This window comes from Blennius ocellaris, assembly GCF_963422515.1.
Source record: "Blennius ocellaris genome assembly, chromosome: 12".
In the NCBI taxonomy this organism is placed as follows: Eukaryota; Metazoa; Chordata; class Actinopteri; order Blenniiformes; family Blenniidae; genus Blennius; species Blennius ocellaris.
Genome location: NC_137661.1, coordinates 3,000,907 through 3,028,610, shown reverse-complemented (window position 1 = coordinate 3,028,610; position 27,704 = coordinate 3,000,907). Strand labels below are relative to the sequence as shown.

Below are 27,704 nucleotides of genomic sequence, written 5' to 3'. Positions count from 1 at the left end.
AAAAATGTGACACGGTGATGTTGATTTTAAGAACTTTATTTGTGTCATAGTCGATGAAAACAATCGGAGGAGCTTGAGTTCCAGGCCCCGCCCCCTGAGTAGCAGCAGCAGGAAGGGGCGGGGACGGATGGCATCACGCAGCCAATCAGACATAAGGCACCGCCACAATAAAAGTCTTCGGTTCCCCGACGGTCTATTCAAAATAAAATGTGAAAAATAAAAAAAAGCCTGGTTAACTACGACGACTTCGGACGATTGCAAACTCGTTAAGTTGTCGTTAACTCCAAGTCGTGGAAAATTTGTTGCGCTACTGTTAACTTGTCGAGCGTCATCTCCTTCAGTTATTGAGTTAGCAACTCAATAGTCACAATAGAATTGGTGACAAGTTGACGAGTTAAGGATAACTTCACGAGCTATCGCTCACTTGTTTAGTTAGCGAGAGTTAAGTTAGCGATAACTTGCTGATAAATTGACAAACTTTCAACCCGAGCTCTCAATCAATAATCCCATCGTCGGCTTGGACCAATCAGAACGAAGCAGGAAGTGGGTATTGTCCTCTCCGTGGCGAGTTGATGAATCTTGTGGAAACGTCCAATCAGCTGCGAGCTCCAGTCACGTGACGTCACCAGAACCTGGTCCCAGGAGTTTACGATAACTTTGTTGAGTTATCGTTAACAAGTTACTGATACCTTGGTGAGTCAAATTTTTCACAATTCGACAACTTAGTGACATTTTCAACAAGTCTTCTGAAACGTAACAAGATGGCAACAAGTCAACAAATTTTAGCAACAACTTGTCAAAATAGTAATCAAGTGCTTTGCTAAGTTGTTAGCTTTTGGCTAAGTTAGCAATTACTCATGGAGTTATCGCTACCTAGTCAAGTTAGCAAAAACTCGTCACGTCACTAACTGGTTAATGACTCAATGAACTTTCGACAACTCAAGTTAATGACGACTTTTTTCGTCAACTCACTGGACGAGATATTGTCAACTTTTCTTTAACAATCAATGATGCTCAGTTCCGACCAATCAGAGCGAAGCAGGAAGTAGTGTCCTCCTCTGCGATGAGTTCATGAGAAACATTGTAGTCCAATCAGCTGCGAGCTCCAGTCACATGACGTCATCAGGACCCAGTCCTGGTTCTGTACCCGAGTCAGTCTGCTGAAGCCCCACCCCCTGGTCCTGCTGATGCTCTGTGATTGGAGGGGGGGTGGTGGAGTGGGCATGGCCTTCCTCAGGAACCTCCGCCTCCTCTTCGTCTCCATTGTTGTTGTTTACGTTGTCCTGCAGGGCAGGGCGGTTCTGGTCCTGAGGGACAGTTGGCATTAATGCTAATGTCAACAAGGAATGCTAATGATGCTAATTCTAATGTTGCCAATGCTAACATAAAAAAACAGTGCGCTAATAATGCACATGCTATCCTTCCAAGTGGTGGGGGTGACATTTTTTGCTAATGTTAAAGCTAACCTGGTTGTTGTGCAGCAACATCTCTTGGATCCGGATTTGTTGCAGAATGGCCGGCAGCTCATAGTGATGGAAGAAGTAGATCATGGAGTGCTATTAATAGAGACACACAGGGGGGCGGGGTTAGCAGTAGGAGGCGGGGCTTGAATGGAAACTGAGTGGGTGGAGCTTCACTCACCTGGATGAAGAGCCAGGAAGTGACCAGAGCCAAGCTGCTGTACTGGCCATTGAAGCGGTAATGATACGCGTAGAATGCAAAGTGGTACAAATAGAAGAACCTGCGGGAGAAATGGTTCGCGTCAGGCTAATGCTAATGCTTAATAGCATTGGGTTCATGCTAATTCCTGAAAAGGACAATATATGACCTATAAGCTAAAAACATGCTAATACTGATGCCAGGTGTTTGCTTGTTTGCAAGCTGTTTGCAGATTTGTGATTTGTTAGCTTGTAGATATTAGCATGTTGGTGTTAGGGAAGTGGAATCAAAAGAAAATTATATGTTATTTATGGAGAAGAGGAGGGATTTAATAAGTTATACTTCTTCCAACTCCTTTTGGGACAGGCTACCTGATTCTATGGTTCTGTTGTGATTATTCACCGTTTCTTTGGTTTTATATATATACATGTACATATGGCACTTTGGGTTGAGACTAATTTTAAGCCTGTCTGAAATGAAATAAAAAATGAAATGAAAGAAGTTTTTGGCATTTTCATGAAAAAAGCAAACATCAAGTGGTACAAGAAGAACCTGTGGAGAAACAGCAAGCATCAGGCTAATACTAACCTAATGTTACCCATGATCATTTCCTCTTGCTTGTGTTGATGCTAATGCTAACCTTAGCCAGTGCCTCTTGCTGGTGTTGGTGCTAATGCTAACCTTAGCCAGTGCCTCTTGCTGGTGTTGGTGCTAATGCTAACCTTAGCCAGTGCCTCTTTCTGGTGTTGGTGCTAATGCTAACCTTAGCCAGTGCCTCTTGCTGGTGTTGGTGCTAATGCTAATCTCAGCCAGTACCTCTTGCTGGTGTTGGTGCTAATGCTAACCTTAGCCAGTGCCTCTTGCTGGTGTTGGTGCTAATGCTAACCTTAGCCAGTGCCTCTTTCTGGTGTTGGTGCTAATGCTAACCTTAGCCAGTGCCTCTTGCTGGTGTTGGTGTGGCAGCAGATGGCGTCGTACTGGTCGGCTAGCCAAACGATGAGGATGATGTAAAATGCCGTTGTGGTGTCGTTGAAGAACTCCGACATGATTGCCTCCATTCCTGAGGACATACAGTTAGCACCTCGTTAGCACAGCCACAAACTAGACCCACACTTTGGGAGCACGGACACAAGAAACACATCGAAGTGTGTGGAAACTGGGGGAATCGTGTTCTAGGACTTTATTTGTATTCAGCCGATGTTCTTGAAAAAGAAATCACTAAAAACTGTGAATAACTTTCCAATACAAAGCGGATGGGAGAAGCATCCTTTCATCTTCGTCTGTTGCCATGGAGACAGTGCAGCTGGCAGGGCTTGTTGATATGGACAGTGGGGGAGGTGGGTCTTTTCGGTATTGAGGGGCCAGACTTGTAGGTATTGAAATGGGGGAGGGATTGAGGTTGACAGCAGGGGGGGCTTGTCCTCACCTACGAGAGCCAGGATGACGGTGAGAAGAGGGGCAGCTGGGAAAGCAATCGTCATGTTCATCTCCAACATCTGGAGCAGATCCACTGGAACAAACCAAGTCGAGAGAGGGGGGGTTAGACAGAGTACAGAGCGAGGTTATACCATGTACAGAGAGAGGGGGTTATACCATGTACAGAGAGGGGGGGGGGTTATACCATGTACAGAGAGAGGGGGGTTATACCATGTACAGAGAGCGGGGGGTTATACCATGTACAGAGAGGGGGGGTTATACCATGTACAGAGAGAGGGAGTTATACCATGTACAGAGCGAGGGGGGTTATACCATGTACAGAGGGGGGGGTTATACCATGTACAGAGATAGGGGGGTTATACCATGTACAGAGAGAGGGGGTTATACCATGTACAGAGCGAGGGGGATTATACCATGTACAGAGAGGGGGGGGTTATACCATGTACAGAGAGAGGGGGGTTATACCATGTACAGAGAGGGGGGGTTGTACCATGTACAGAGAGAGGGGGTTATACCATGTACAGAGCGAGGGGGGTTATACCATGTACAGAGAGAGGGGGGTTATACCATGTACAGAAGAGGGGGGTTATACCATGTACAGAGAGAGGGGGGTTATACCATGTACAGAGAGAGGGGGGTTATACCATGTACAGAGAGGGGGGTGTTATACCATGTATAGAGAGCGGGGGTTATACCATGTACAGAGAGAGGGGGTTATACCATGTACAGAGAGGGGGGGGTTATACCATGTACAGAGAGAGGGGGGTTATACCATGTACAGAGAGAGGGGGGGTTATACCATGTACAGAGAGCGGGGGGTTATACCATGTACAGAGAGGGGGGGTTATACCATGTACAGAGAGGGGGGTTATACCATGTACAGAGAGCGGGGGGTTATACCATGTACAGAGAGCGGGGGGTTTATACCATGTACAGAGAGGGGGGGTTATACCATGTACAGAGAGAGGGGGGTTATACCATGTACAGAGAGAGGGGGTTATACCATGTACAGAGAGAGGGGGGTTATACCATGTACAGAGAGCGGGGGGTTATACCATGTACAGAGAGAGGGGGGTTATACCATGTACAGAGAGCGGGGGGTGTTATACCATGTACAGAGAGGGGGGGGTTATACCATGTACAGAGAGAGGGGGGTTATACCATGTACAGAGAGGGGGGGTTATACCATGTACAGAGAGGGGGGGTTATACCATGTACAGAGAGAGGGGGTTATACCATGTACAGAGAGCGGGGGGTTATACCATGTACAGAGAGCGGGGGGTTATACCATGTACAGAGAGCGGGGGTTTATACCATGTACAGAGAGGGGGGGTTATACCATGTACAGAGAGCGGGGGGTTATACCATGTACAGAGAGAGGGGGGTTATACCATGTACAGAGAGCGGGGGGTTATACCATGTACAGAGAGAGGGGGGTTATACCATGTACAGAGAGAGGGGGTTATACCATGTACAGAGAGCGGGGGGTTATACCATGTACAGAGAGCGGGGGGTTATACCATGTACAGAGAGCGGGGGGTTATACCATGTACAGAGAGGGGGGGTTATACCATGTACAGAGAGCGGGGGGTTATACCATGTACAGAGAGGGGGGGTTATACCATGTACAGAGAGAGGGGGGTTATACCATGTACAGAGAGAGGGGGGTTTTGACCATGGACTGGGGGGGTTAGACCATGTATAGAGAGGGGGGTGGTGACTAGACTGAGTACAGGGGGGGTGTGGGAGGAGGGGAGAGAGTTAGAGTAGAGGGGGGGGTCTAACTGGTCAAACCAAGACAGAGGGGGGAGGAGTCTAAGGAAAGAGTGAGAATAGCTTGTTTGTGGCAGAGTCATACTGACCGATGAAGACGAAGATCTGATGATGAGAATATCGCAGTAACATCGACACAGACAGAGTCTGAAACACAAAATGTTGACGTTACGACGGTCCTGGTTCTGGTTCGGTTCTGATCAGTTTGACAACTTACGAAGATGACCATGATGACAAAGGCGGCAAGGTATGATGTCCGAGCCATCCACATGCTAACGAACCGGTAATGCTCTCCGGAGACCACGTTCCTCAGGAAACCTGCAGACAAGCGCACAGCCAGCTGTTAGCATGGCGCTAGCATCACACCAGTGTGTGGGCACTAGCATGTGCTAGTGCCATGGTAGTGTTGGTGTTATCGTGATGTTAGTATGTTGCTAGCATCACGATACGGCATAATACAGTAGTGGATCAAATACTCTGCACTGGTCCACTTGGTGGATGAGTTTCCACGTTGAGCGCCAGTCCTGTTACTCCTGGTTGACTTGGGGCCGAGCGCTACAGGCCAGGGCCCGTGGTCACTAGCATCCTGAGGCTACTGACTTCACTCTTAACTTTGTTTTGAGAATTACTCAAAATTTTGGATTTTTCTTCAAATTTTTCCTGAAGGAAGAATCTTCAGCCCTAAGAGAACTCCTCAGGTGGAAAACCACTCAAAGTAGTGAGGAGGATTTTTAAGAAGCCTTCGAGTTGAAGCAGACAAGATGATGGAAACAAGGAAAGATGTTCTCCGCTTGTTTAATGACAACGATTTATTGACACTTCCGGCTCCACCATGCAGGAATAATGTTGGTGGTCCACCTCATCAGGGAGGATCTTCATCCTCAGTGGAGCAGAGGTGAAGGTGAGACAGGAGCTCTGAGAGACTCTGACGCTTCATGAATATGAGCAGTGATGAACGGAGGACTATTCAGAAGCAGCACATCACTATGGACTCATACGTTGTCATGGTAATGCTGCCCCCTGCTGGCTTTCTGGGATGACAGGAAGTCAGCACCTATTCAGCAGGGTGGCGCCGGCCAGTAGAAGGGAGTGCTCAGGGTAGTTTCTATCGGTGGCTGGCAGGGCTCTCAAACCTGGGGCCTGAGGAGCTGGAACCACAGGAGGTTCTGCTACTTTACATTAGTAGCACGACATGTGGAACAACTCCAGAAGTTGAGTTCACCTTTATATGCCTGCTGTAAGCAGCCGAGGCTTTTATTTTGACACTGGAACCAACAGGAACACCATGGCAGGAGCACATGACACATAAAACCCTCTTCACTCCTGACTGCCAACTTACAAATACACTAAACTAAACTAGTGACAACTCACTTTATGTTCAGAAGAACCTTCATGAGCTCCATCCAATGTAATTAATTTTCATTGATTTTACACAATTTCACATACATAACATGATTTTGACATGTGCAATGAATTATCCACATCCCAAGAAGCTCCGGGTTTGTCATGTTGGGGTCCAACACACCAGCACCCAGTGCATCTGAAGAATAAACGATTCTTCATTTCTATGAATGTAATAGTAAGTCATATATTTTGACTAGCTCTATGTACAGAGACCTTTTAACCCTGTAAGCACCAGGCCGCATGTAAACCTCCAGTAGTTGAGTCTTAAGTTGCCTTTTAAATATGGACAGTGTGGCTGATTGCTTTAAGTTACTTTCCAACTCATCCATATGCTAAAACTGGTACTTTTTAGTTCTCTGTACCTTTTAGAAGCAGTTTATTTCTGGTGTCATGTTGGTGAGAGGGAGAGAATAATGAAATGAGTTCACATCATCTAATATTGACCTGTCAACAACCTGATACGTAATTCATGCTGTTTGATAAAGAAGCTTTAAGAGTCCAGAGTGATGGAAGAGATTAACCAGGAAGTGATTCTTAAATCTTTCTTTTGTGGTGTCAGAAGCTTTGTGGTGCAAGTTGAGAATTGTTCTAGATAAAGTTACAATAATCCAAGTGAGGCTCAAACGGATCTGAACAGTGATAAGAGTGCTTCTATTGGGACCAACTGTCCTTTTAAATACCAGGCCTACAGTTTTAGACCACCTTTTAATGAGTTCATTAATATCCTTTTTAAAATGTATACATTCATCTATATAGATTCCTAGGAATCTTATGGAATCAATGTTTTTAATATCTATGCAATGTATTTTTATGTTCATGACCTGATTATTGAACTTGTGACTGTTTGAGTGGAAAATATAAAAGGTCTTGCTAATATTTAATGATAATTAATTACATTTAAACCAAGTATTGACCTTATCTAGTTCCTCATTCAGGAGCTTTTCAAGCTGATTCATGTTCTTATGTGACATAAACACATTTGTGTCATCTGCAAAGAGTATTTTCTAAATATCATTGGAACAATGTACAAAGTCATTAACGTAAATAATAAACAAAGAGGTCCCAGAATGGATCCCTGGGGAACACCACATTCTAGGTTTCCCTTTTCAGAACTTCCATGTTGCCGTCTTCCATAAACATAGTGTCTGAAGCAGTGGAGAGCCCCGTCCCTGACGCCGTAAAGCGACAGCTTCCCAAGTAGTATTTGGAAGTCGACGGTATTTTTGCCACCTTAGCCTGTTAACGAAGCCAGACTGTAGGAAGAGATGAATTATGAAGATCAGTGTCTCAGATACTTCGTTCACTCTGGCTTTAAGGATCTTACGACAACACCATCAGCACCTGCAGAGCAGGAACCTTTCATTTTGTTAACAATATTAATAACTTCTAATTTACGTGTAGGTCTAAGGAAGCATGAGCCTCGATCATTACTTTTCATAAAATGTTTATCATTGGCTCCCCCTGGTGTACACATTTGATGAGTCAGGTTTTTGCAACAGAAACAAAGAAATGATTAGAAGTAGGGTTGAGCCAGATAATCGTTTCAGACGAGTATCTCCCCACCCAATCTATCCCTGTCCTCTCCTCTATCCCTCAATCTATCCCTGTCCTCTCCTCTCCTCTATCCCTCAATCTATCCCTGTCCTCTCCTCTCCTCTCCTCTATCCCTCTCCTGTCCTCTATCCCTCTCCTCTCCTCTCCTCTATCCCTCAATCTATCCCTGTCCTCTCCTCTCCTCTATCCCTCAATCTATCCCTGTCCTCTCCTCTCCTCTATCCCTCAATCTATCCCTGTCCTCTCCTCTCCTCTCCTCTATCCCTCTCCTGTCCTCTATCCCTCTCCTCTCCTCTATCCCTCAATCTATCCCTGTCCTCTCCTCTCCTCTATCCCTCAATCTATCCCTGTCCTCTCCTCTCCTCTATCCCTCAATCTATCCCTGTCCTCTCCTCTCCTCTATCTATCCCTGGCAGGTTACTGGCAGGTTAGGAGCTAATAAAACTAGTTGGTATTGGCAGGTTACTAGCAGGTTATGAGCTAATAAAACTAGTTGGTATTGGCAGGTTACTGGCAGGTTATGAGCTAATAAAACTAGTTGGTATTGGCAGGTTACTAGCAGGTTATGAGCTAATAAAACTAGTTGGTATTGGCAGGTTACTGGCAGGTTATGAGCTAATAAAACTAGTTGGTATTGGCAGGTTACTGGCAGGTTAGGAGCTAATAAAACTAGTTGGTATTGGCAGGTTACTGGCAGGTTATGAGCTAATAAAACTAGTTGGTATTGGCAGGTTACTGGCAGGTTAGGAGCTAATAAAACTAGTTGGTATCGGCAGGTTACTGGCAGGTTAGGAGCTAATAAAACTAGTTGGTATTGGCAGGTTACTGACAGGTTATGAGCTAATAAAACTAGTTGGTATTAGCAGGTTACTGGCAGGTTATGAGCTAATAAAACTAGTTGGTATTGGCAGGTTACTGGCAGGTTATGCGCTAATAAAACTAGTTGGTATTGGCAGGTTACTGGCAGGTTAGGAGCTAATAAAACTAGTCGGTATTGGCAGGTTACTGGCAGGTTATGAGCTAATAAAACTAGTTGGTATTGGCAGGTTACTGGCAGGTTAGGAGCTAATAAAACTAGTTGGTATTGGCAGGTTACTGACAGGTTATGAGCTAATAAAACTAGTTGGTATTGGCAGGTTACTGGCAGGTTATGAGCTAATAAAACTAGTTGGTATTGGCAGGTTACTGGCAGGTTATGAGCTAATAAAACGAGTTGGTATTGGCAGGTTACTGGCAGGTTATGAGCTAATAAAACGAGTTGGTATTGGCAGGTTACTGGCAGGTTATGAGCTAATAAAACTAGTTGGTATTGGCAGGTTACTGGCAGGTTATGAGCTAATAAAACGAGTTGGTATTGGCAGGTTACTGGCAGGTTATGAGCTAATAAAACGAGTTGGTATTGGCAGGTTACTGGCAGGTTAGGAGCTAATAAAACTAGTTGGTATTGGCAGGTTACTGGCAGGTTAGGAGCTAATAAAACTAGTTGGTATTGGCAGGTTACTGGCAGGTTATGAGCTAATAAAACGAGTTGGTATTGGCAGGTTACTGGCAGGTTATGAGCTAATAAAACTAGTTGGTATTGGCAGGTTACTGGCAGGTTATGAGCTAATAAAACGAGTTGGTATTGGCAGGTTACTGGCAGGTTATGAGCTAATAAAACGAGTTGGTATTGGCAGGTTACTGGCAGGTTAGGAGCTAATAAAACTAGTTGGTATTGGCAGGTTACTGGCAGGTTAGGAGCTAATAAAACTAGTTGGTATTGGCAGGTTACTGGCAGGTTATGAGCTAATAAAACTAGTTGGTATTGGCAGGTTACTGGCAGGTTATGAGCTAATAAAACTAGTTGGTATCAGCAGGTTACTGGCAGGTTAGGAGCTAATAAAACTAGTTGGTATTGGCAGGTTACTGGCAGGTTAGGAGCTAATAAAACTAGTTGGTATTGGCAGGTTACTGGCAGGTTATGAGCTAATAAAACTAGTTGGTATTGGCAGGTTACTGGCAGGTTATGAGCTAATAAAACTAGTTGGTATCAGCAGGTTACTGGCAGGTTAGGAGCTAATAAAACTAGTTGGTATTGGCAGGTTACTGACAGGTTATGAGCTAATAAAACTAGTTGGTATTGGCAGGTTACTGGCAGGTTAGGAGCTAATAAAACTAGTTGGTATTGGCAGGTTACTGGCAGGTTAGGAGCTAATAAAACTAGTTGGTATTGGCAGGTTACTGGCAGGTTAGGAGCTAATAAAACTAGTTGGTATTGGCAGGTTACTGGCAGGTTAGGAGCTAATAAAACTAGTTGGTATTAGCAGGTTACTGGCAGGTTAGGAGCTAATAAAACTAGTCGGTATTGGCAGGTTACTGGCAGGTTAGGAGCTAATAAAACTAGTTGGTATTGGCAGGTTACTGGCAGGTTATGAGCTAATAAAACTAGTTGGTATTAGCAGGTTACTGGCAGGTTAGGAGCTAATAAAACTAGTTGGTATCAGCAGGTTACTGGCAGGTTATGAGCTAATAAAACGAGTTGGTATTGGCAGGTTACTGGCAGGTTATGAGCTAATAAAACTAGTTGGTATTGGCAGGTTACTGGCAGGTTATGAGCTAATAAAACTAGTTGGTATTGGCAGGTTACTGGCAGGTTAGGAGCTAATAAAACTAGTTGGTATTGGCAGGTTACTGGCAGGTTATGAGCTAATAAAACTAGTTGGTATTAGCAGGTTACTGGCAGGTTAGGAGCTAATAAAACTAGTTGGTATCAGCAGGTTACTGGCAGGTTATGAGCTAATAAAACGAGTTGGTATTGGCAGGTTACTGGCAGGTTATGAGCTAATAAAACTAGTTGGTATTGGCAGGTTACTGGCAGGTTATGAGCTAATAAAACTAGTTGGTATTGGCAGGTTACTGGCAGGTTAGGAGCTAATAAAACTAGTTGGTATTGGCAGGTTACTGGCAGGTTAGGAGCTAATAAAACTAGTTGGTATTGGCAGGTTACTGACAGGTTATGAGCTAATAAAACTAGTTGGTATTGGCAGGTTACTGGCAGGTTATGAGCTAATAAAACTAGTTGGTATTGGCAGGTTACTGACAGGTTATGAGCTAATAAAACTAGTTGGTATTGGCAGGTTACTGGCAGGTTATGAGCTAATAAAACTAGTTGGTATTAGCAGGTTACTGGCAGGTTAGGAGCTAATAAAACTAGTTGGTATTGGCAGGTTACTGGCAGGTTATGAGCTAATAAAACTAGTTGGTATTGGCAGGTTACGAGCTAATAAAACTAGTTGGTATTGGCAGGTTATGAGCTAATAAAACTAGTTGGTATTGGCAGGTTACTGGCAGGTTAGGAGCTAATAAAACTAGTTGGTATTGGCAGGTTATGAGCTAATAAAACTAATTGGTATTGGCAGGTTACTGGCAGGTTAGGAGCTAATAAAACTAGTTGGTATTGGCAGGTTATGAGCTAATAAAACTAATTGGTATTGGCAGGTTACTGGCAGGTTATGAGCTAATAAAACTAGTTGGTATTGGCAGGTTATGAGCTAATAAAACTAGTTAGTATTGGCAGGTTACTGACAGGTTATGAGCTAATAAAACTAGTTGGTATTGGCAGGTTACTGACAGGTTATGAGCTAATAAAACTAGTTGACCAGGTGTGTTTCAGTAAAGTCAGCAGGTTTTATCTACCAGATGTTTCTTCAGGTGAGACGTTCACAACACTTTCACTGCTGGAGGCGTCATTAGCATCGTACAGAGGTGAAGAGGCTCCTCCCACTTTAAACATAGTGATGAGAGCAGCTGGCTGCAGTATCCATGGCAACAAGTCAGGTCAGCCTGAAAGCGTCAGAAAGTGTCGCAATGCCAGAGGACGGATCATGTGACACTGCAGTTCTAGTCTATTCATCTGATTTTCTACTGTAATCCTGCTCAGTAATCCCAATTTTTATCAATATACCTGTAATGAGATTACACATTTTTGAATGTATTGTAATGGATTACACTTACTTTTTTTTGTATCTTAATTACGTAATGCTGTTACATGTAATCCGTTACTACCCAACTCTGGTAGTCTTTAGATGTTTCAAATTGGAGTCAGGTGGTCGATATAATACTCCAGTGATAATACTTTTACCACCAGCTGTTTTTACTTGTAGAAACAATGAAACCATCATCGATACTCAGGTCATTTTGCTCTTTTACTGAAAAGTTAGTGTTTACATATAAACACACTCAAACCTCCAATTTTCCCCAAATCTATTTCTAAAGTGCACCGAATATTCATCAAGTTTGTAAACATCTAGAAATGTTTGTTCATTCATCCATGTTTCACTACAGCCGACTTGTCAAAATTCCCTGTGCAAGTAAGTAATGGAACTAGGTGAGACCATGCTCAAAGTTCTCATACTCCTTGCAGCAATTTAGGTCAATTATTCCCATTGGTTTTTTTGTAGACAATATTTTAGATTGTAGATTCATCCCATACGTTGAACCAAGGATCGTACTACTGCTTTTTGTTATTACGACACCCTGTGCTTTAAGAAAAAGAAATAATAAAAGAAAGAAAGAAAGAAAGGACTACTTCCGCCAAAGACAATCCCAAAGTTCAGTTTCTCTCTTTCCACTGATTATACGATGTAGCACCTATATACAATAGACACCAACTGTGCTCCGTAATCCATAATAGACACTGATGAGTTGACAGAGCAATAGTTCTCACCAGACTCATTATTTCGAGAGGTAAAGGCTACTTTACCAGTCTGGAAGGTTAAAAGGAAAGCTCCAGCCTTGTTCGGGTGTTTAAATGACTTCTGCATGTCATTTGCCCTGAAGTAGAGAGTAGCTGGAGACGCCATCCTGAAGCAAATGTTCCTTTTGCTGAGCTGGGAGCAGATTGTGTTGAACGCTCGTCTGGCAGCTCGGACATCAGGTGGAGTGTCTGGGACAATCCGTAAGGACCGTCCCTCATGCTGGAGATTCCCATGGCGTTTCTCTGCCGCCAATATCATGGAAAGGTCCCTGGATTGTTGGGCGCGGTGGATCCTCTTCAGGTACTCCGAGGCCCTGATGAGTGCCGTCCATGGATCTTGAGACGGGCAGCAGCAGCAACTTGGGAATAAACGCCTCGAAAAACACGAGCGGGTCACTTCCTTCAATGGACTCCTTAAGGTTGAGCAGCCTGATGTTCTTCCGTCTTTGCCGACATTCCAGGTCAGTAACTTTGTCTTTCAGTGCCTTGTTTGCTTTCTCCAGCACGTCCAGTCGCTCTTTCATAGGCGCGATGTCACCTTCCAGTTGGGAGATGTGCGATCAAGCCTGCACCTCCCGAGCAACTAGTACCTCTAGCAGCTGTGGCGTCATCACGTTGTCCATCTTTGTGTCAAGTTTCCCAAGAGCCTCATTCACGAACATTAAGATTCAATGTTCCATTAATGTTCAGGATAACCGTTCATGATCTTCATTCAATGTCCCTTTCATGTTCAGAACAAATCATTAAAACTGTTAATAATGATGGGAGGATTTTTTGTGGAATCCCAGCCTCACCCAGACTCCGCCTCCAGCCTCACCCCACCTCCAGCCTCACCCAGACCCCGCCTCCAGCCTCACCCAGACTCCGCCTCCAGCCTCACCCAGACTCCGCCTCCAGCCTCACCCCACCTCCAGCCTCACCCAGACTCCGCCTACAGCCCCAAAGTGAATTGAGTTGGAGACCCCTGCTCTATGGTTTAAAGTAGCTATTTCATAGCATATTTAGCATTTTTGGAAAGAAAAAAAAAAACAAAACTATTTTTAAAAACATTTTAAAGTTGCCTTTTTTTTTTGTTGCATAGTTAGTGTTTGAATTATTGATGTAGTTTCTTTGTTTATAACATAGGTATTTTCTTGGTGCATTTTGCAACACTACGTACGTACCTTTGTTCTCCTCATTCTCAGCTAGCGCCTTGACGCTGGACATCAGGATGTCGTCGTAGCCTAGAAACTCGTCCAGCAGGAAGCGGCTGAAGCCGTCACCAAAACACTCATCCTTCATTGGGTCTGCACGGGAAAACGCATCACATCATTAGCATTGCTGTTAGTTTGTGCTGTTTAGCATGTGGTGGTTAGCATGCGATCACTAGCCTTGCTGTTCGTGCTTCTTGGGTTGGTTTGTGTGCTAGAGGTGAGTATATGTGGACATCCTGGCATTTGCTCACTGTTAGCATGTTGTGGTTCACATGTGGCTGTTAGCATATGCTGCTTGGCATGCTAGCAGTTAGCATGTGGCTATAAGCATTAGGCTTGGGCGGTACTACAGTAATACCGTACACTGCCGGTGTTAAAAAGAGCAACGGTATCAGTTTCAATACCATCATGAAAAAATGCAATGCACTTATATAGGAGATATGTATTAAATATTAAACAAGTCACTTAATGCCTGAAATTGATTCTATGTCCAGTAGCACTTATGTGTTGTTGAATTTTCAGTTTTGCTTTAGTTTGATATGTTTTGCCGACTTGGAGACGTTTCATAAAGGTTCTGAACATGACGCCATCACATGACGGCGTGGAGGAGAGAGAGACGTACCGAGGGAGAGAGAGGGAGAAACACACACACACACACACACACACACACACACACACACACACACACACACACACACACACACACACACACACACACACACACACACACACACACACACACACACACACACACACACACACACACACACACACACACACACACACACACACACACCTACCTGTATATAAGTAGTTAGGTTTTCATTGATAATAAATATAATGTTTGGAATCATACTTGTGTTATTAATGAGCACAAAGGAGAATGAAATGTCGACTCTTCTGTGTCAAGAACTCCAAAATCCTTCAACCTTTACTGTTAATTCTGATAATTAATTTAACTATTAATTCAAATTCCTGATGAACTGTTTAGTATATCTTATGAGACTGATAGAACTGAACTGACTATCATTTCCTGTTAAGACAGTGGAGCTCCGAGGTTCTGATACACATCAGATTACATTTCAATAACATTATTTATAACTATCTTTGATCATTATTAATCATTATCGATAGCCAACCACAACATAAATGGTTCCTTATGAGGTAAGAAATCCCTACAACGCCAACAGCAAGCGTTGTGTTTATTGCAAAGGAGAGCAACAGGACAGCAACGCAGCCTTACAGCCTGCAGAAAACTCAAGAGCAAACCACACAAAAATTTCAATAACATAATTAATAACTATCTTTGATCATTATTAATCATCAATATCATATAAATAGTGATCCTTATGAGGTAAGAAATCCCTACAGATGTAATATGACCAATTATTTTCGCCTTATGAGGACCATCAGTAGAGGGGGGGTGACAGCAGGGTCCTGGGACAGCTGGTCGTTGACGTAGAATCTGTCCACAGTGATGACGGCTTGTGGACGGGGGCGCTGGTTGTCCTGTCGTCTCCCTCCCAGGTGGAGGACAGGGGGCTGGTTGTCCTGTCGTCTCCCTCCCAGGTGGTGGACGGGGGGCTGGTTGTCCTGTCGTCTCCCTCCCAGGTGGTGGACGGGGGGCTGGTTGTCCTGTCGTCTCCCTCCCAGGTGGTGGACAGGGGGGCTGGTTGTCCTGTTGTGTCCCTCCCAGGTGGTGGACAGGGGGGCTGGTTGTCCTGTCGTCTCCCTCCCAGGCGGTGGACGGGGGCGCTGGTTGTCCTGTCGTCTCCCTCCCAGGCGGTGGACGGGGGCGCTGGTTGTCCTGTCGTCTCCCTCCCAGGCGGTGGACGGGGACGCTGGTTGTCCTGTCGTCTCCCTCCCAGGCGGTGGACGGGGACGCTGGTTGTCCTGTCGTCTCCCTCCCAGGCGGTGGACGGGGACGCTGGTTGTCCTGTCGTGTCCCCCCCAGACGGAGGACGGGGGTGAAGGTGATGTTATTCAGTGTCCACAGGAAGCTTCAGGAGCTCCTGCATGAATCCTCACAGCGATGTTTCTGCGTTTTCCTCCTCCCGTTCTGGAAGTCCAGCAAAGACGAGGTTGTCTCTCATGCTTCTGCTTTGAAGGTCCAGGATGGATTCTTTCATCTTCTTGTTCTCCTGGTTCAGCCCTTCAGTCCCTGGTTCAGCAGGTCCACCACCTGCTGTTGGATGAATTCCAGCGAGTCCCAAAGTGCTTGAAACTCAGGGTGGAGCTCCTCCACCAGGGTGAGACGAAGCTGGACAGCTTGGTGTTGATGCTGTCCAGGATGTCCTCCAACTGATTGTAGGTGAAGGAGCTGCTGTTGGAGAGCTTCCAGTGCAGCTCCTCTTCAAGACGAGGTCTGGAGTGTTGGACATGACGAGACGGTCGTAGCTCTCGTCCAAGTGGGGTTGAAGGTCTTCTATTGTTTCCTCTTCCAGCGTTAGAATTTAGCTTAATTTATCCTTTGTTTCTTTGTTTAGTTTAGTTCATTTTTTCCCCCCACAGTGGTCAGAAACATTTGCTTTACAGCCTGGGTGTCGCCATGTTGGGTTGCACTCAATTACGTCACACTGGAATCACTCACTGCACATGCAGATCCTCTCCTCCCCCGAACTGCAGATATTTGGACTGCGCACAACCGCAGTTACCTCGGTGTGATGCCCACTGGTTGGATCCACACAGCATAAAGCAAAATACAGCAGCCTTGGCCTGCAGACGATTCAAGGGCCGTCATACGTATGACAGCATTGCTACTGGACTGTACAATATCCATTCTTCCTTTGGTATTTCTAACTAAATCACAGCGACTGTTACCGATAATAGTTCAAACTTTGAGAAAGCCTTTAAAGTTTACCAGCCTGTTCAGGGTGGCGACTCTGTGGAGGAGGAGGATGATGTGACTTTTGTCGACCTTCATGATGCTTTACAAGACATGAACGTGGAAGAGGGTATGGAACACCACACCACAGATGTGCATCGCACACAGCAAACCTTACTTCATCCTCTGATGTGGACAAGTGGCTACTTTCAAGGCCAGACATAAAAGCTGTTTACAGAAGTGCCACCTCCAAATGCACAGCTTTGTGGAATAAAGCCAGCCGTTCCACAGTGGCTGCAGAGATCGTGGATGAAGTCCTTGAAGGGAAACTCCTTGTCCCATGTACAACCAGATGGAACTCCTTTCATGATGCAGTCGCCCGTGTCTGTGAATTCCCCATCGCCGAGCTGAACACCGTTTCCTACAATTTTGGGTTGAAGGCCATCACAGATCAGTTCCTCGGAGAATACTGCACAGTGATGACGCCACTAACAGTCGCCCTGGACATCCTTCAAGGCAAAGAGAACTGTTATTATGGCAGCCTCCTACCCACACTGGAGACATTGATCTCCAAGGCCCTGGACTTGAAGAGTGGCCTACAAGACCTTGGTGACCTTCCAGAGGCTGTTGTCAAGGTATGAGCTAGTATTTCTCTCAAATACATTGAATGATGAACTATGTATTAATTATTAAATTAAATAATTATTTATTTATTATTTGTGTGTGTGTGCGTGTCATTTCAGGCAATCAAAACCAGATTTGCACAGGTGTTGTAAAGTAAGCCTGCCGCCTTGGCTGCGGTGACACTGCCCAGATTTAAACTACGTTGGCTCACGGACACAGGGAAGGAAGGACCACGCCAAGCTAAGTCTGCTGGCAGACTGCTGGAGAAGAGCCAAGATGAAGACCGGCTAGCAGGTTGCAACGCACCAACAGGCAGCCTCAGCACCGGCTCAGCCAAAGAGGAGGATGAGGAAAACCTCTTTCTGTGGAAAGCCAAGTCACTGACTATTTAAAACCAAGAGCCCAAGGGATGGACAGTCTTCACGGATTCCCACCAATAAAGAAAATGTCAGTCCAATACAATGCAGCCACTCCATCCAGTGCCCCGGAGAGACTGTTCAGCCTGGGGAAGCTGCTCTTCACCCCAAACAGGAACAGGCTGACAGACAAGAGGTTTGAAATGCTGCTGCTTCTTAGATACAACCAGCGGTTTGAAGGATAGGATGGTTAGCTACGTGGTTCCTCACACTTTATGTCATTTAACCGTTTACTTTTGCAGAAAATACTTACAAGTACAGACTGCCTACAAGACCAGTTGTCTTTATATTATTCGCTGCAGTTACTGCAAAGACACTTTATATTATTTAGCAGTTTACCTTAAGACAATACTTGAAGTGCAGAATGTCTACAAGACCAGTTGTCTGAGCTTGGGAGTTTGATTTATTAAATTAAGAATAAGACTAGCTAAACACACTTGTTTGTTGTTTAAACATTTACTTTTGTTGTAAACAAAATACTTGGAAGTACCGGTTGTTTACTTGACCAGTTGTCTCAGCTTGTCACAGTTTCATTTAATTTGATAAACACACTGTTTACTTTTCAAGATAATACTGTAAGTGCAGGATAAACCTTTTGCTGTCTGTTGATGTGCAATAAATACCGAAGGTTATGTACAACAACAAGTACCTGTCTGTTCTACTCATTTTAAATGACTTGTGACAACTGCTTAAAAACAAAATCTGAATTCTTTGACATACAGCAACTTTTTTTAACAGTAAAGCAAATAGTTACTTTCCTTGGTAATGAGTTACTTGTATTATAGAGTAATTCAATTCATAACTCAGTTACTTTTTGGAACAAGTAGTGAGTAACTATAACTAATAATTTTTTTAAGTAACATTCCCAGCACTGAGGACACACTGCTGCGAGGATGAATTAGGCTCTGAGTTCCCTCAGTGCAACATTCCACAGCCTCCCACTGACACGCTGCAGGACCAACAACAACGTCCACCCCCAGTTCCACGCAGCCAAGATAATGGCGCCTTCACCAAAACAGCAAAGCACAACAGGGACAGCCTCCGCTGGAAGACCTGCACTGATGCTGTGACGAAATACCTGGTGGAGGAACTGGTCTCTTTCTACCAGGTGAAAACAAGTCCTTTAAGGACACAGTAAAGGTCCTGGATGTCCAGTACGAGTTACTGGGACACAACATTTCTCACAAACAGCGATCCCATGTTTGCACATTCAAGTTAGAGGCGAGGTTCAGGCGTTGCTGTCAGGAGCAGATAGTTGTTCCTTAACAACTGACATGTGGTGGTCAGTTAATACGACACCATATATGTTCCTGACCGTCCACAGAGTTACACCCCAGTGGAAACTTCAATCTAAATGGCTCCAAACAACGTATTTTCCTGAGAGTCATACAGAATGTTGCTGCTGCGCTCAAAGCTGCACTTCAGGATCGGCAACTTGACGACAAAAACCTTCATCCAGAAGCACTGAAACGCTGCCAACATGTCTGCTGCCATCAGGGCCCTGCAGTGGCTGAACTGCTTCACTCAATCTAAACTAATGCATTGCATGACCATCAGCAAAACCTGAGCGCACCCTGGGACGATGCTGCAGTGTTGTCGGGGCCTTTTCACACAGCTGGCACCGGAACAATGAAGTCCACAAGAAGCAAGTGGGGTTGGGACTCCCAGAGCAGAGGCTCAGAACGGTAAGCATACATGTATATCTGAAGAGCTCAACCTGTTAACATTAGATGACGTCACTAACAATACAATGGAAAGATAATGAGCTCATTTGTTAGTTACTGAGTTCTTCATGTATTCCTTCACCCGTCAGCAGGACTGTACCACTCCCTGGGTGCCAAAGGAGCACTAGTGGAGCACATCCTGGAGCAGGCCCCAGCCATCCAGCTCCTTCTGTCCCATGACAGAAGGAGCAACCTGTCCTGCACTGGCAGGACACGGACGTCTTGAAAGCTGTGAGCGCTGCACTGAAACAGTCAGTGACTTCACTGGTGTTTGGTCAGGGGAAATGAAGTGACCAGTTCCTCTCTCCTCCCCACATCCAGCTCTGCAGGGACAATGTGTTGGCTGTCACAAAATGACATCGACGAACAAAGTCGATCAAAACTGCCATTCTAAAACGCTGGAGGCCAAGTATGAATCTGATTCAGTGTGCAAATGAATGCAAGAGTACGTTTTCCTCCAGCCTGGTGACGGTGGAGGATGTGAGACTGAATCAAGGCTGAACTACAGGCTGAGATTGTGGCCTTAGAGGGGCAAGCAGCAGCAGCAGCAGTGGCCGTCAGAACCGAAGAGGAAGAGGCCCAACCTGAACCCCCAGGAACAAACATGTCTCTGGGAACCTCCTGCAAAAAGCAGCAGGAGGTCCTAGGTAATGAAATACCAGCCTGCTGTTTGCAGTGTGTCATTGAAGGAGACGAGGACCCAGCTCTGGTGGAACGCTGCCAGCCGTCTTCCCCACTGGCCTGAAAGTAGCTGTGTGTCTGTGCCACCAGCTCACCTCAGAGTGGCTTTCAGCCCCGCAGGTAAAGTCGTCGCTGCACAACGTGCAAGTTAAAGCCGCAAACAGTTAACATGCTGCTCTGTTCTGTGTGGGAGAAAACTGTTCTGGACATTTAAGCTCATTTAATTCTATTTGACTGTTGTATTTTGCACTTTTTTATAAGTTGCTCTTTGTTGTTAAAAGTTGTTCAGCCTGTGACTTCATTTAATTGATTTGATTCAGAAAACTGTTCTGATTAAACGTGGTAATTTAATGCTGTTTGACTGTTGTATTTGCACTTTTTTAAAAGCTGCAATTGTTGTTTATGTTATTGTTAATATTATTATGCATGTTCTGTTGTTATTGTTTCAGTAATAGTGTTTGGTATTCACTTTCTGAAAGGTGAAGGCACAAGTCAACAGTTTGGTGACGCCACCTGAGGCTTACGTCATCATTTTCATTAGTCACGGTAATACCATATAGCATGGTAACATGCGGAATCAAAATGTGGATAGCGCTCAAGCCTAACAAGCATGCTGGTAGGTAGTGCTGTAGCGGTTACCGAGGGTGACCACCATGACGGGGATATTGAGTCGTTGCCGGGTGCTCTGGGAGAGTCGCAGGAAGCCATACTCCAGAGAATACTCCACCATGTACTCCTCCTGAGGCCACGCTGGAAAACAATGGAGGGGCAGAGCTTAATGAAACAGCAGGAAGAGTCTCATTTAGTTTAATTTACCGTATTTTCCGCCCTATAAGGCACCTAAATACCTCAAATTTTCTCAAAAGCTGCCAGTGTGCCTTATAACCCAGTGCGCCTTTTATATGGAAGAATTGTTCTACTCGAGACTGCTATTTGACAGCTGAACAACCAGAAGCTTTTATTTTGACAACTCTAACTTCACAACTGGATCTTCAGAGCGGACGACACTCCACACAACACCTTCATCACTCATGGTTGCACACCAACATTCTAACAAACCAAAATAAACGAGATGAAATAATTACTCCCTAAACTGGGGGACAAAAACACATAAACACAATCAACACAACACCAAGCCCAACAACAACCCACAATAACCTCCAACAACACAAAACATGAATTCCCATCATGCCTTGCATCCTGAGCTCCTCAGTGCAGCCGATAGCTGCAATGCATTATGGGAGTTTCTGTTTGTGGTGTTTTAAATGCAATTATTGGGGGTTCTATTTGGTTTGTGGTGTCGGTAATAATTGTGTTGTGTTGTGTTTTTGTTGCTTAGTTCATGTAGTTTAGTTTATTAGCGGTAGTTGTAAGTTGTCAACCAGCAGTGAAGAAGGTTTTGTGTGTAGTGTCCTCCTGGCATAGGCTGCAGGTAGGACTATCAAAATAAAGTGTGTGCAGCTCTCTGGGTGTTAGAATCAGTGGAAAATGTAACCTAACGGCTTTGAGCTATAAAGGTTATGACCACTGGTCTATTCCATGTGCCTTATAATGCGGTGCACCTTATATATGAACAAAGTTGTAAATTATGTCAATCAATGTAGGTGCGCCTTATAGTGCGGAAAATATGGTACTTTAAAACAAATTACAGTTTTTTATTTTAAAATCCTTTTTCCATTTTTACACAAACTTTTCTTTTATTTACTTAAAGTTTCTTTTAATTTTCCTTAAATTTGTATCACATATAGAATGTGAAGAGTGGGCGGGTCCCAGTGAGTGTGGGCGGGGTCACATTGGAGTTGGCATTACGTGGGCAGGGTCAGAGTGTAGTGGGCGGGGTCACAGGCCTCACCTTTGGGGCTCTGACTGAAGGAGATGTCTTGGCTGCTGTTGGCTCCGCCCCCTCCTCCTCCTCCAATCACAGACGGCTTCAGGCGTGGCTCCAGGTCCAGTTCAAACTGAGTTAGCATGAGCTCATTAGCATGTTGTTAGCATACTGTAATCTCACTTTACCATGTTAAAAATATGCTAACCATCGCCTGATAACCACAGCATGCTAACCACAGTGTGCTAATAACAAAGTAGTAACAACAACGTGCGAGCAAAGTTCTACTGACAGCATGCCAACTGTGACATGCTAACGAATATATGCAAACAGCAAGGCTAACGATGCACTAACGGCAAAATGATAGCGACGGCAGGTGACCAATGACAGGCAAATGGCATTGTGTTAGTTTGTCGTCGTTTTAGTAGCTAACAACATTAATCTAACATGCCAATGACAGCTTGTTGTCGTTAATCTATTATTGTTCGCCTGCTGTTGTTTGCGCGCCTTCATTAGCATGGTGCTAGATTATTAGACTCCGCCCATCAGCATGGAGCAGTTGTTAGCAATCTATCATTAGCATGTTGTTAGGGTACGAGCGTCCGCGCACCCGCATGGGGCTGTAGTTGTTAATTCACTATCACTACCATGTTGCTAGGCTCCACCCACCTGCACGGGGCTGCAGTTAATTCGCTATCATGATCATGTTACTAGGCTCCACCCACCTGCACAGGGCTGTAGTTGTTACCTCACTAGCATTAGCATGTTGCGAGGCTCCACCCACCTAGACAGGGCTGTAGTTTTTAAGTCGCGATCATTAACATGTTGCTAGGCTCTGCCCACCTGCACGGAGTTTTAGCCGCTAGCTTGCTATCATTAGCATGTTGCTCAGTTACTATGCTCCGCCCACCTGCACTGAGCTGTTGTGGAACACGCCAACGCTCATCTCCTCCTCTTCCTGCTCCTCCTCTTGTTCGTCCTCCTGTGGGGGGCCGGCCCTCCCCCCTGCAGCCTCTGGCTCAGCCCTCTCCTGCTCCTGGAAGGGGGGCCGGGAATGGAGGTGGTGCAGGAAGACAGAGGCTCTGCTGGAGTTCCGCTGGATCTCCACCCGCAGGACACCGTCACGCGGCCAGCGCTCTCTCACCGCCTGCAGGCAGTCGATGGGCGAGCGAGAGAATGCCATGTGGATGTAGGCCAGGATAAACAACACCAGCAGGGCCTGTAAACATGTAAACAACACCGACAAGGCCTGTAAACAAAATGTAAACAACACCAGCAGGGCCTGTAAACAACATGTAAACAACACCAGCAGGGCCTGTAAACAACACCAGCAGGGCCTGTAAACAACATGTAAACAACACCGACAAGGCCTGTAAACAACGCCAGCAGGGCCTGTAAACAACATGTAAACAACGCCAACAGGGCCTGTAAATAACATGTAAACAACACCGACAAGGCCTGTAAACAACACCGACAAGGCCTGTAAACAACATGTAAACAACGCCAGCAAGGCCTGTAAACAACATGTAAACAACGCCAACAGGGCCTGTAAACAACATGTAAACAACACCAGCAGGGCCTGTAAACAACATGTAAACAACACCGACAAGGCCTGTAAACAACACCAGCAGGGCCTGTAAACAACATGTAAACAACACCAGCAGGGCCTGTAAACAACATGTAAACAACACCGACAAGGCCTGTAAACAACATGTAAACAACACCAGCAGGGCCTGTAAACAACATGTAAACAACACCGACAAGGCCTGTAAACAACACCAGCAGGGCCTGTAAACAACATGTAAACAACGCCAACAGGGCCTGTAAATAACATGTAAACAACACCGACAAGGCCTGTAAACAACACCGACAAGGCCTGTAAACAACATGTAAACAACGCCAGCAGGGCCTGTAAACAACATGTAAACAACGCCAACAGGGCCTGTAAACAACATGTAAACAACACCGACAAGGCCTGTAAACAACACCAGCAGGGCCTGTAAACAACATGTAAACAACACCAGCAGGGCCTGTAAACAACATGTAAACAACACCGACAAGGCCTGTAAACAACATGTAAACAACACCAGCAGGGCCTGTAAACAACATGTAAACAACACCGACAAGGCCTGTAAACAACACCAGCAGGGCCTGTAAACAACATGTAAACAACACCGACAAGGCCTGTAAACAACATGTAAACAACACCAGCAGGGCCTGTAAACAACATGTAAACAACACCGACAAGGCCTGTAAACAACACCAGCAGGGCCTGTAAACAACACCGACAAGGCCTGTAAACAGCACCAGCAGGGCCTGTAAACAACATGTAAACAACACCAGCAGGGCCTGTAAACAACATGTAAACAACACCAGCAGGGCCTATAAACAAAATGTAAACAACACCAGAAGGGCCTGTAAACAACATGTAAACAATGACAACAGGGCCTGTAAACAAAATGTAAACAACACCAGCAGGGCCTGTAAACAACATGTAAACAACGCCAACAGGGCCTGTAAACAAAATGTAAACAACACCAGCAGGGCCTGTAAACAACAACACAGCCATGTGGAGGTGGATTTGAACCAGTGATGCCGGGAACGTGTTAATTAGTAACGCGTTCTTCTCATATGACCACCTTTTTCAGGAACGAGTGATTTAACGCGTTACTAATCCCAAACAGTGGTGTGCAGTCAGGGCGGCAGGGCGAGCGCAGCTTGTCCTGTCAAATGGTTTAGTTGTTTTTTTTAATAATTAAAAAAGTGATTCTGAAATCTGTGTCTGAAATCAATTATTGACTTTGTCCAGAAGACAACCGGTTATGTTTTGTGGAGCTCAAATCTCCCATGTCCTCTAAATGCATCACAACTCCTTTCCTCTTAATCCAGGTAACAGAGATATCCTTGTATGTTAATCCAGGTAAAAGAGATATCCTGGTATGTTAATCTGGCTAACAGATATCCTGGTATGTTAATCCAGCTAACAGAGATATCCTGGTATGTTAATCCAGCTAACAGAGAGATCCTGGTATGTTAATCTGGCTAACAGACACCCTGGTATATTTATCCAGGTAACAGATATCCTGGGTATGTTAATCCAGGTAAAAGAGATATCCTGGTATGTTAATCCAGGTAAAAGAGATATCCTGGTATTTAATCCAGCTAACAGAGATATCCTGGGTATGTTAATCCAGGTAAAAGAGATATCCTGGTATGTTAATCCAGGTAACAGATATCCTGGTATGTTAATCCAGGTAACAGAGAGATCCTGGTATGTTAATCTGGCTAACAGATACCCTGGTATGTTAACCCAGAGTTGTCATATAGACTCCAGTAAATAACAACAGTAAACAACAACAAGCGGGTGTCACCTTGAGCAGGACGAAGAACTCGAAGACTCTCCTGAAGGACGGCGGGAAGAGGCGAGCGTAGGTGACGGCCATTTTGAAGAAGAGGGCGTGGAAGAGGCGGTCCCGCACGTTGATCAACGGGTTGGGGTTGGGGTTCCGGATCCGGTTTCCAGGTCCAGGCCCCATGTTGTTGTTGAGCGGGACGTTGTTGTTGTTATTGGCCTGGTTCTCCGACATGGTGTCCCACCTGGAGCTATCCTGGAGCCCAAGACGCAAGACACCATGACTCCTCCCACTTCCTCTCCTAAGAACCTCCACAATCCCACAATCCCTGGGGTGTGTCCTAATGGTCCTTCCTATCGCCTAACAGTGCCTCCTATCTCCTTTCCTATCCATTTCTCCTTAACTGCAGAGCAGTTTAAGCAGCGGCTATGATTATTGGAGCATATTGGAATTCTCACAAAGCTGAGTAAAGGAGGCTCAATGCTTCCTTTATAACCTCCTGTAGCCTAGGAAACGCTGATGCTGCCTTTAGCCTAGGAAACACTGATGCTTCCTTTATAACCTCCTGTAGCCTAGGAAACACTGATGCTTCCTTTATAACCTCCTGTAGCCTAGGAAACACTGATGCGTCCTTTAGCCTAGGAAACACTGATGCTTCCTTTAGAGCCTCCTTTAGCCTAGGAAACGCTGATGCTTCCTTTATAACCACCTGTAGCCTAGGAAACACTGATGCTTCCTTTAGCCTAGGAAACACTGATGCTTCCTTTATAACCTCCTGTAGCCTAGGAAACACTGATGCTTCCTTTATAACCTCCTGTAGCCTAGGAAACACTGATGCTTCCTTTAGCCTAGGAAACACTGATGCTTCCTTTAGAACCTCCTTTAGCCTAGGAAACACTGATGCTTCCTTTAGCCTAGGAAACACTGATGCTTCCTTTAGAACCTCCTTTGGCCTAGGAAACGCTGATGCTTCCTTTAGAGCCTCCTTTAGCCTAGGAAACACTGATGCTTCCTTTAGCCTAGGAAACACTGATGCTTCCTTTAGAACCTCCTGTAGCCTAGGAAACACTGATGCTTCCTTTAGAACCTCCTGTAGCCTAGGAAACACTGATGCTTCCTTTAGAACCTCCTTTAGCCTAGGAAACACTGATGCTTCCTTTAGAACCTCCTGTAGCCTAGGAAACACTGATGCTTCCTTTAGAACCTCCTGTAGCCTAGGAAATACTGATGCTTCCTTTAGCCTAGGAAACACTCATGCTTCCTTTAGCCTAGGAAACACTCATGCTTCCTTTAGCCGAGGAAACACTGATGCTTCCTTTAGCCGAGGAAACACTGGCTCCAGGACCAGGACACCAGGACTCTAGGACCAGGACACTAAGACCAGGACTCTAGGACCAGGACACCAGGACTCTAGGACCAGGACTCCAGGTCCAGGACTCCAAGACGTTGCACCGGGTCCCGGTCCAGCAGCTCTCCGGACCACAGCGCGTGTCCCCCGGTCATTAGTCTCCGCCTCCCTACGCTGCTCATCACCCACCTTTTCACTGCATCTCCGGGTCCATGTCCCGGTCCGAGGCCCGGGTCCCGGCCCGACACCGAGCCCAGCTGCAGAGTCGGCAGCCCCGCGGAAAGTGGCTGGGCGCTCCGGGAGAACGAGCTCCGGCACGGTAGACGACAGCGGGGCGTAACGAAACAGCAGGACGGGGAAGGAGGCTCCACAGCGGCAAGGAGGTTCGGATGAAGCCCGGTCCAACCTCCAGCTGCTAACTGCTAACAGCGCTCTGACGGATCACAATCACACCGGAAATTCGGTGCCTGAACAGCGGAAGTACGGGGAATCAAGGAGGAAGTGATTTAAGAAGCACCCATAGACCATAGACATATAAAGAGTAGACGCCGCAATGGCTGCCGCGGAGCAGGAAATACGATGGTCATCTTGGTCCGGTCATTACAGACTGTGGCGGATCACGAAATACGGCGGCCATCTTGGTCCGGCCATCGAAAGCTTCGGCGGAGCAGGAAGTACTACGACCATCTTGCTCCGGTCACCACAGGCTGCGTCGGAGCAAGAAGTACGGTGGTCATCTTAGTCCGGTCGTCAAGTCACACAACAGCAGCAGAGAATCAAAACAGCAGAGTACCTTGTGGTGTATTTCTGGACAAATCAGAGCACTGTTTAAAGCAGGGCTCGGGGGATTACCTTTCATTACTATTGTTTGAATGTTGTGAATATTAACTTATTGTTCTGTACTTCTGTCCACCAGTGAACTCAGAGCAGCTGTCATGAGTTAGACTTTGTTTACAGCTTGTTCACCTGCTTGTCCAACTGAGTCTTTATTAATCCACATGTTCCACAATACAGACTTAGATTACAACTGACTCAAGAATGCTATTGCACAAATAAACCAAATATTACTGGAGTAACATGGACCAGCACATCTTACCAGGTGACACAGGCTGTATTATTCACATGTAATTTTTTCAGCCTCAGAGAAGTAAGAT

The 27,704-nt window shown here is 45.5% G+C and overlaps 1 protein-coding gene across 1 annotated transcript; it reads right to left on the bottom strand.

Annotated features, from left to right (window-relative positions):
* Nucleotides 1-20: 20 nt before the first annotated feature.
* On the bottom strand, nucleotides 21-27,006 carry tmem259 (transmembrane protein 259). The gene is made up of 13 exons (XM_080505881.1): nucleotides 26,740-27,006; nucleotides 25,221-25,457; nucleotides 22,760-23,068; nucleotides 21,877-21,982; nucleotides 20,664-20,774; nucleotides 13,726-13,848; nucleotides 5,087-5,187; nucleotides 4,959-5,016; nucleotides 3,086-3,169; nucleotides 2,587-2,719; nucleotides 1,642-1,741; nucleotides 1,467-1,556; nucleotides 21-1,307 (listed from the first exon to the last, which is right to left on the bottom strand). The coding sequence occupies exons 2-13, from the start codon at nucleotides 25,434-25,436 to the stop codon at nucleotides 1,110-1,112; spliced, it is 1,629 nt and encodes a 542-aa protein (XP_080362007.1). The 5' UTR covers nucleotides 25,437-25,457; nucleotides 26,740-27,006; the 3' UTR covers nucleotides 21-1,109.
* Between the last annotated feature and the right edge of the window lie 698 nt (nucleotides 27,007-27,704).